At 37.3% G+C, this 9,455-nt stretch overlaps 1 protein-coding gene across 1 annotated transcript; it reads right to left on the bottom strand.

Moving 5' to 3' along the window:
- Positions 1-109: 109 nt before the first annotated feature.
- Positions 110-9,128, bottom strand: LOC147180981 (uncharacterized). Its single transcript, XM_086075942.1, has 12 exons — positions 8,904-9,128; positions 7,115-7,240; positions 6,959-7,016; positions 6,238-6,310; positions 6,012-6,115; positions 5,848-5,931; positions 5,447-5,518; positions 5,279-5,341; positions 5,033-5,132; positions 3,356-3,491; positions 3,105-3,206; positions 110-513 (listed from the first exon to the last, which is right to left on the bottom strand). Exons 1-12 carry the CDS (start codon positions 8,942-8,944, stop codon positions 498-500), a joined length of 975 nt encoding a protein of 324 aa, XP_085932068.1. The 5' UTR covers positions 8,945-9,128; the 3' UTR covers positions 110-497.
- Between the last annotated feature and the right edge of the window lie 327 nt (positions 9,129-9,455).

Here is a 9,455-nt window from a genome sequence, read left to right as displayed (position 1 = left end):
GTTATGTAAACTGGAAGCGTCACTGTGGGAAATACCAATTATTTAAAAACATATATCCATGCCTTGCAAAGGTTTGTTCATACTTAATAAATAGACGAGACACACCCAATTAGGTCGAATGTAACAAAGTTATTTATTTACAATTTGGGGCAACAGATGAGACGGCAAAATGACTTGGAATTGATAAACTGGTGGGAAATTAAGTGGTTGTACCTCGTGATGCGAGATGGAAACACTTCCCTCTACTGGAGAACTTGGAAAAAAAGAAGCCAACTTCCATTGTTCAAGTATCACGTGACTTATAAACAAACACATTTCTTTTTCGACGGTTTACTCTTATTTGGTTGAAGAAAACAAGGGCTTAGTAAAAGCACTCTTTTGTGTTCTTGATTGTGCTCATGTCTTTTATAGGCCAGCGTGATCCGCCACATGCAGTCTCATTAAAGGCAAAGCACTCAGGGAATCTTGGGGAAATGGCTGGTGGTTGTTGATCCTGGCTATGTTTCTTGACGGCTTCAAAACAAGACAAGCACAAAGAAAATTATTGCAATGCCAATTTATACTTAAGGTAAAAGCACGGCCAATTCTAGCTATTTTGAAAATGACACTGGGGAACAAATTGGAGAGAAAAAAAACGTCATGCTGATTCCAAAATTGCAGTCACTCTTTCTTTTCTAGCACGTCGAGTATTTTTCTTCGCACAGCTTACCCTCCAGATAAGCAAAATTCCACTCATTAGCTGTATTAAGATTGTAGTAAGAAGAGCTAATTACGATTGGACGGACTCATCTACACTACAGCTACGCGGCAACTTGTTTGTGCGGGCATTATTAAGACAGTGTGGTGAGAGGTGTGTTGTTGTGTTCAGATCCCGTTAGGTCAGTACTATTAAAATCTGCAACCAGAACACTGGCATAGTAGGAATTAAGAGGTAGTAGCAATATATTTTGTAAATTAACATTGTAGTCATATATATTTCTGTCATATATAATTAGATGTCAGTATCTGATAAAAAAAAAAAAAAAAAAAGAAAAGAAAAAAAGAACAGGTTACTGTATATAGTATAAAAAAAACAAAAAAACATTTGATATTATAGAGAAAAACTGAGTTTTGGATTCCGCACCCAAAAATGATAGTTAAAAATAACTAACTCACATTTACAACCTACATTTTAATACAGTATTAGTCCCATGAAAATGTAGTATTTTATTCGAAATAGTATATTCTTGTGATTTTGTAGTGTTCCTATTTTAGCCTCTATGTGCTGCCTCAGGCCTTTTGAATCATGCACTCTAAAAACAGTTGGGTCAAAAATAACCCAATAATGGGTCAAAAAGGGATCGATCCTCTACTTGGGTCGATTTGACCCAACTTTGCGTCAAGAAATGGGTCTTTCAGCATAAAACAACTCTTAAATATTGGCCAGAAAATTGGGTCATTTTGTATAAAACAACCCAAAAAGTTGGGTCAAATTGACCCATAAAGGGGATCGGTCCATTTAAAAAAAAAAATCCATAATTGGGTTACTTTTGACCCAACTGTTTTCAAGTGCTGGGTCAACTTTAGCTATATTAGTAATGGAATTGTTTCTTTAACCAATACCTTTTCAAATTTGCCTCGCAGGGCCAGTTAGCTGCTCCACAATAACACCAACATTTTTCCATCCTAGCTTGATTAGCCAAACATGCCTTTTATACGACAACGTATTAGGGCCACGTATAAATATATTTTTTTCCCAGAGGCGGGTAATATTCCGAAGTGGAAAATTTGCGAGAAAAAAAATCTGAAATTTACGATAAATACACGTAGCGTAGCTATAGTCTAATGTGAGGATTCGTTGGTGGTTAATGGGACACTGTTTATAAAATGCAAAGGCAGGATGCAGACGGATTCATTCTTAATTTTAACTTTACTCGTCATACACGGCAGCTAGAGCGACAACACTTCCTGATCCCCTATCAGCTGACTAACACTAACCAATCAGAAGCTAGCATAGTTTAGGTAAATGCAAGTGAATGAACAGCAGATTCGACACATCAACTTAATTACTTGTACAGATAAATACCAAAGTGTATGAATGTGTAAATAATAATTCTTGAAACATAAATGAGCAAGTAAATATATATTTTAATAAATAACCTTAACTGCTTGATCATCAGGGTGTGGACCTTCGCAAAGTAAGTCTTTGTCGCTGGCCGTACCCAACGCTTCAAAGAACGAATGCTTAACATGATAATGGTTCATCTCTGCTAAAGCAATTACTAGCTCCTTATTTGGAAACCCGACCAAAAAGTATTGGCACAAACGTCCGAGTAGTACGCTACGTTACTACGTGTATTTCTCGTAAGTTTTTTTTCTTGCAAATTTGTCACTTTATAAAGTGGCAAATTTGTGAATTTTTTTCTCACAAATTTGTGAGTTGTTTTCTTGGAATATTGCCCCCACCCTCTAAAAAAAAAAATATATATATTTACGTAGCCCTAATATGCCGTCGTACTTTTGTGATCTTGATCTGTTGAGTATGATATTTCTTCACTTAAATTTTTATGGTGTTTGTCATGTTATTAGATAAATATGAATTCTGAACTACTCCAGATGACGCATGTGGCACAATTGTGCGCTGTCATATTGCATTTTGGAATAATAATTGTGACATGAAGTGGATTAAAGTCAGGTTAAGTCCTCACAGATCTTACACCGATCATATATATTTTTTTAAATCACGGTCGTATTTTCCATACGACATCCTGCATTTACCAAAGTAAGGTGACAAAATCTTTTGTAGTCTTTCTTTGCCATTTCTATGAAATGACCTGCATTTCTACAGACGACAAGACCAGCAGACGCATGAAGTTTCTATTCCTAGTTTGCAAGCAGCGTGAAGATATCTGAGCAGTTGCCACTTTGACTTTGCAAACACACCTGGGTGCGACTGTGGTGGAATGTAGTCACCTGCTTTTTTTTTCTTCTTCAGGTAGACAGACACAGCCATGCCCTTCCTTTTTTTTTCTTTTTTCTTTTTTTTATATGATCTGGGCAGTAACGGTTTTAAACCGGTTTGAGCCAATACCAGCACAAGCTTGCGCAAATGTGTGTGCACTCACTCTCCGTGGTTCAAAGACAGTTCACTCAAAACGTTTAGCTGCCTCTCCAGCGCGATCATCCTGAGCACGATGTAGCCTGACGCCAACAGCAGCAGCGCCAACCTGAAAGCAGACCTCTTTATAACTTTTTGCGTATCTATCAAGTCAAGTTGAATTGCTCTTATATAAAAATTAAAAAATAAATAAATGTCCCCGTCACTTGCTAATAATAGTGCCTACAGTGGTTGAAGGCTCAACAATGGACAACTTACAATAACCAGTAGATGTAGAAGACCATGCCGAAATGTCCTCTTTGTCTGAGGAAGAAATATGCTCTGACGTCCTCCGTTATTTTCCACAGCCGCGATGACGCTGCCTCTTCGGTTGTCGATATGCTTTGAGGGGGACCTTGCCACGGTACAAATAAGAATGTTGAGGGAACTGATTTGAAATATTAATAGACGTTCAAATAGGATTAAGTAAACATTTTCAGTAATTTGAGCTTGATTAGGTTGCTCACCAAATTGACAAAAATAGATAGCATGTCGTGTATGTGAATGGGGGTGCCATTGGCAAGAAAACACCTAATAGCTAATAACAGCACACATAGCTTGAATTCAATTGTGCTTAAATATCGGAGAGAAAAAAAAAACCAACTAAAATTTATTTAACATAAAAATTTAATAAAAATTGGATATAAATAAAATGTTTTATTTAAGATATTAAATGAAAATGAACTGTACTCAAACTGTCCTGAAATTATGCACAGTTTGAACATTAATTAAGTGATTATTTCACATGCCACTAGAGGGAGCCTGCATCCCATTAGTCAACACACATTTCGGTGCGAAGAAAGTTTCAATGTTTTAAGGAGTGTTTCATTATCGCGAATCTGAAAATGACATGGGTTTTTCTCAAAAGTACTAAAAATACCGAAATGTTGACATTGGTATTCTTTTTATGCTACATGTTTCATGTGAAAATCAAGCAGAAATTCAGAACATTTAGGCAACGTTATCAATTAAATGAACGCAAAAACAGGTGATGTCAAAGCACAAACACTATATTTAGTAAAGATCAAAGTACATTTTGTGTAACTGTCAAAACTATCGGTATTCTCAACTGACTTCTATAAAAAAAAAAAGAATTTAAACAACCATTGCTGCATACAGTGCTGTATATGGAGTAAAAATTTGCCATACAAAAACAAAGACAGTAAAAACAATAAATTAACTCATTCAGGCAAAAATTCATTTGAACTATTTATATTAGTTTCACATTTATTTCCACTTTTGTTAACAAGAGTATGAAAACCTAGATTTTTTTTTATTGTACATTTAGAACAGATATAAGATTTGTGATTAATCGTGAGTTAACTATTGAAGTCATGCGATTAATTACAATTTAAAATTTTTTATTGTCTGACACCCCTAATTTTTAAGAATATTTTCTTCTTCTTTTTTTTATTAGGGACATCAGGCGATAATTTTTTTAAAAATTGCAATTAATCACATGACTTCACTAGTTAACTCACGATTAATCATTAATTTTATATCTGTTCTAAATGTACAGTAAAAAAAATGTTCTAGGTTTTCATACTCTTGTTAACAAAAGTAGAAAAAAACTAATAAATAGTTCAATACATTTTTGACGTCTATCGTCGTCAATGGCAGTAAATGAGTTAATAGATCCAATTTGGCAGACCAAACTTTTTTGTTAGCCTTGACTGATTGAGTCCCGCTCTGCCCCACTGTTGTATGGTGTCCCACAGGGTTCAATTTTGGGCCCCCTTGCCGTTTAAATTGTATTTGCTGCCCCCGGGGTTTCATCTTAAAAAGCATGTTATTTCCGAACACATCCTAAATAGGAACACCCTTGGAAGAATGTCTCAAGTTGATAGTCAACCATAGAACCATATTCAATAAAGTAACAAACATTTCCTGTCTTACCCTTACTGGCCAATTGAGGCATGTCATCATCCAAATAAGTGCCATTCTGCCTACTGCTACTGTGATCCACACTGTCATCATTGCTGGAATGACTGGAGACCTGCGGTTTGGACATGTGGGCAAGTAAATAGAGCGTTGATGACAGTAGGGGCGCTCAAGTCATGCATATTATTACTAGTTGCATTATTTTCTATGGGAAAAAAATGTCAGCCTGGGCAAATCAGAGTTCCTGAATGTGAAACTCACCATATTGGAGTCAGCTTCGTTCTCTGCAGAGGAGACAGAAGGGCTGTTTTTGGCACTGTTTCCCTGTGTTGTCACCAAAACAGCATTACATTTTTTTTAAATATTAATAATAATAATAATAGTCTTATATTGATGCTATAATGCACTCAACGCATTTGTTACACTCACTTGTGCATGTGAGCCGACGCTCTTGAGGAGATTGTAGCACAACTCACGGTTCCTCAAATAAATGAAAAGGTGCTGACGGAAGAAACAAAGAGCATGAGATGACTGATCAGCAATGAGGAAATTAATTTTGCACAACAGAAGTTTTTGTTTTTCACTAAATTACTTCCTTCAAGAGTCATGTTTGGGCGAATGCTGCTTTAATTAACCGAGTGCTTTTGAAGTGTGCAACTTTTATGAGGATACTTTTCAAATGTACAGTTAACAAATACGTTCTGCGTAGTCACAGGCATATAGTCTTTATCCTTTGCGAAGAACGACTTATAATATTGCCGTACTAACAAGTCTCACAGTACACTATTCGCGTTTAACTCCTAAAATGGAATGCAAAATCATTTTCTGACCTTCTCGTTATCAGTAGTTTGTATCGACAGGCTGGACAAATTCAGTTTCTTCACCTCCTGGATGCTGGATTTGTGGATCGCCACCTGCAACATCCACAGGCCTGCTCAGGAGCACCGCATGACGAGGTCAACCGTTTTCCGCCGTCCTTGGTTACGACGCTTACCTTGGTCTCTTTGAGTAGCACGGATGAGAAAAAACACATGTGGTTTTCCGAAATGTAAATCTTCCCATGATAAATCACTTCCTTTTGCAGAGCGCAAGTGAACGCTGTGGAAAAAACAAATGATTGCGTTGCATTAATTTTTTTTTAAAAGAGGCTGTATGCATAGCTACGACAGCCCGCTACATTTTGAAAATCACTGCAATCCAAAAAATTTAAAAAGACTCACTTTGCGTCAGGTTCTCTCCTTCTGGGATTTCTTGAAAGATTTTATGGAAGTTTACGTTGTGTTTATGAAAACTCTGGGGGGGAGGGAAAGCACATTTGCATTAACATACACTCACTGGCCACAACATTAGGCACAAGTTTTCATACTCTTGTTAACATTAAAGTGGGGAAATAAATGTTAAATAGAAAACATGGCCGCATCTTTTAGTCACTGGAACAGTAATTTCATAATAATTCATAACATTGAGTTAAAATTAAAAAGGTGTACTGTACTGAAAAAAAACCGAGTTGATTTGTGTTGAGGTCATTATTCTGCCACTAGATGGCATAATTGCATTTGTAAGACATCGGTGACAGCTCAGTGCATTTTTCTTTTCATATTAAGAGCTATCTAATCTTTAACATGAAGCAGCTTGTGAAATTCTGCACATTTTTAAAATTGTAAAATGCAACTTGACCCCGGTCTCCACAAATATGAATTAATATCAGTACTACTAGGCTTTCCAAGTAAGGGGCGGTTATTATTTGACTTTTTTTTTTTCATCTTTATTTTGACCTCATCTATGAACGACACGGCCCAACTGTCTGTTTTCCAAATCAAATGTGGCCCCGCGTCACAGTAGATTGTGTAGATGTGCCAAAATGAAGAGTCTCTAATGAGGACATTTAAGAACGTATGTTGGCAAAGCTGCCATAATATGACTGAAAGAAAGAGGAAGTACATTTTTGGTGACGAGCCCATCTGGCCGATCAGCGCTGTCCTCCGCTGCAGTCTTCTCTCTGAGGACACAAAAGATGTCAGGACGCAGATAAGAAGACGACATTCACACACGACATGACACATGCCCTGCTTCCTCGTCGATGCACGTGGAGTCTACCTTGCGGTTGCAAAGATTGGATTTAGTTCCTGGATATCCAGTTCGCCGTCCTCTGCACTTGCTTTGTATTTCTTAATGGGCTTATGGGTAGAGGTTCTGCGAAAGTGTACTATTGCATCGTGGGAGCTGAGTAGATAGAAGAAAGGGAAGATTGGTACTGTAAATCATGACTTATAAAAAGGGAAAATTGGACAAAACATGACATGCTTCAGTCATCAGGACAATGTAGTCAAATCATGAAACTCTGAGACTTTATTATAAGTGGCTAAATATTTGCATGCATACCAGTTTAAATATTGGTTTCTTAAAATGTGTTTCCTAAATGTTGTATCATATTTTGCCCATTGGATGTACCTGAATTTGGCACATCGCACACGCAGCTCTGCTAACTACTGCACTCTTTTAAGAACCGCTGAATCAAAAGAAACCCAAATTGGGTGAAATAGCAAGCCCGCCCTGGGTTATATACAATGGTTTGAGGTTTTGACCCAGCACGTTGGCTCAAGATTTTGAACCAACCAGGGGTTAAAAACTGCCCATACTGATAAGTCAAAGCTACCAAAAAAATGTGTTTCCAGTTACCATCCACCCTGTCTGGAATTTGAACCCTGATCACTGCGCCTAAAGTCAGTTGTGGTACCCACTCACTGATCGATCCAGCCATCTCAAGCATTACTTTTTAATGTGGCAATAACTAAGCAAGTAAAAAAATAATAATTTCAAATTTAGAAAGCGTTTTTAGTCTATGCCCATGAGCTGAAAATTCTTTCCACCTTTGTTGGACATTTATTTAGAACATGCATGGTCAACTGGCCCGCATACTCAGAGTGAAAGTGGCCCTTGATTACTTTTTGAAAATAAAAATGCTTCCTGTAGCTGCGAAATTTTAAGTTGTAATAACAGTGTCCACCACTAGATGGCAGACATAGCTTACCAGCACCTCCAACCACAAGGGTCCTGGCGGTTAGGTCAAGAAAATGGTGTATTTCGGGTAAAATAAGAAGCAGATAATAAATTCAATGAATTTAAAGGCAAAACGATCTGCCTATTTTGCTTTGAGACGCTATCAGCCATGAACGATTTCAACCAAAGTCACTACTCCAAAACTGTTAAAAAAAGCACACAAACAAGAGAAGCCCATTTCCAGCTGTGTTATTTTGCCCCCGTGACACACGAAGAAGGTCCTTATTTCCTTATTTAAAATGACATTTTTGTTATACATATATATCTAATTAGTTGGTACACAGTTCGATGTGGCCACCCCAGTCGACTCCAGAGTCAGACTGATACAAATCGTGGCCCCGTTTGCCCATTAAGTTGCCCAACCTGATCTAGAATGTGATTGGCAGCTTGCGAAATCTTTGCTTTCAGCAATGTTTCTGTGCACCTCATGTTCAGCTATAGCAGGCGCAGCCGTCTGAAGAAACGTTTAATATCAAGACCCGACATTATGACCAAAATTACAATAGCATAGTGCTCATCCACAAACAAGAAAGATCGCTTTATTCCTAAAAACTGAGTATATTCAATATTATTGTTAAACACTGTAATATGGTTTGAATATTAACACTGCACTTACCGGAAATAAAAAAAAGTACTAATAATAATTCAATTAAAAATGTATTGTTCATACATTCAATAAAAATTGCACCAAAATGAGAGTTTTTAATGAAACATAAATGCGAATATATTACATTTAAAAAAAAATTAACAACTAAATTGTACTTGCTGCAGTGATTATTTCGCGTTCGGGACAAAAGAGTGTAACTTCCTTATGTAACATACTTACATGGAGCTGTCCAGTGAGAACTTCCTGTTCTTCAGACTCATCGTGGAAACATAACACACACAAATAGACTCTCACACACACACACGCGCACACCAAATAATTCAAAAAGTGTTCAAACACAGGGCACCTGTCCGTGGCTTAATTCCTGTAAGTAAGCGAGAGGCAGAACAGTGTGAGAACATACACGAGGTGAGACCACAACCCACAACAAGCCGGACCGGCCAATCAGCTGTGAGAGAAAGCGCGATTTTGCCAGAAGTCAACCAATTATAACGAACGTAGGCGTGGTTTTGGTTCTGTCTACCTTGGCAACGGTTGCTATTGGTTACCACACCGGGAGCCGCACTAAAGTCACGAAATGGCAACCAGCTAAGCCAGCACTGATAGACATCAAGCCGTGTCATTTTATCATATCTCCTTATCCTATTTGCTTATTCAAAAATGTGTAAGTAATAAATCAAATCAGCCCTATCAATATTTGACAGAGGTATTTTTAAATGATCCAGAATCACATATCTTTATCGGTGCAAGTTTATTACGTGGAAGGAAAAT

Source organism: Leptonotus elevatus, chromosome 1, assembly GCF_054856555.1.
Source record: "Leptonotus elevatus isolate MCC_2025b chromosome 1, RoL_Lele_1.0, whole genome shotgun sequence".
Lineage (NCBI taxonomy): Eukaryota > Metazoa > Chordata > Actinopteri > Syngnathiformes > Syngnathidae > Leptonotus > Leptonotus elevatus.
Note: the sequence above shows the minus strand (reverse complement) of the source record. Positions and strands in the feature narration are given on the sequence as shown.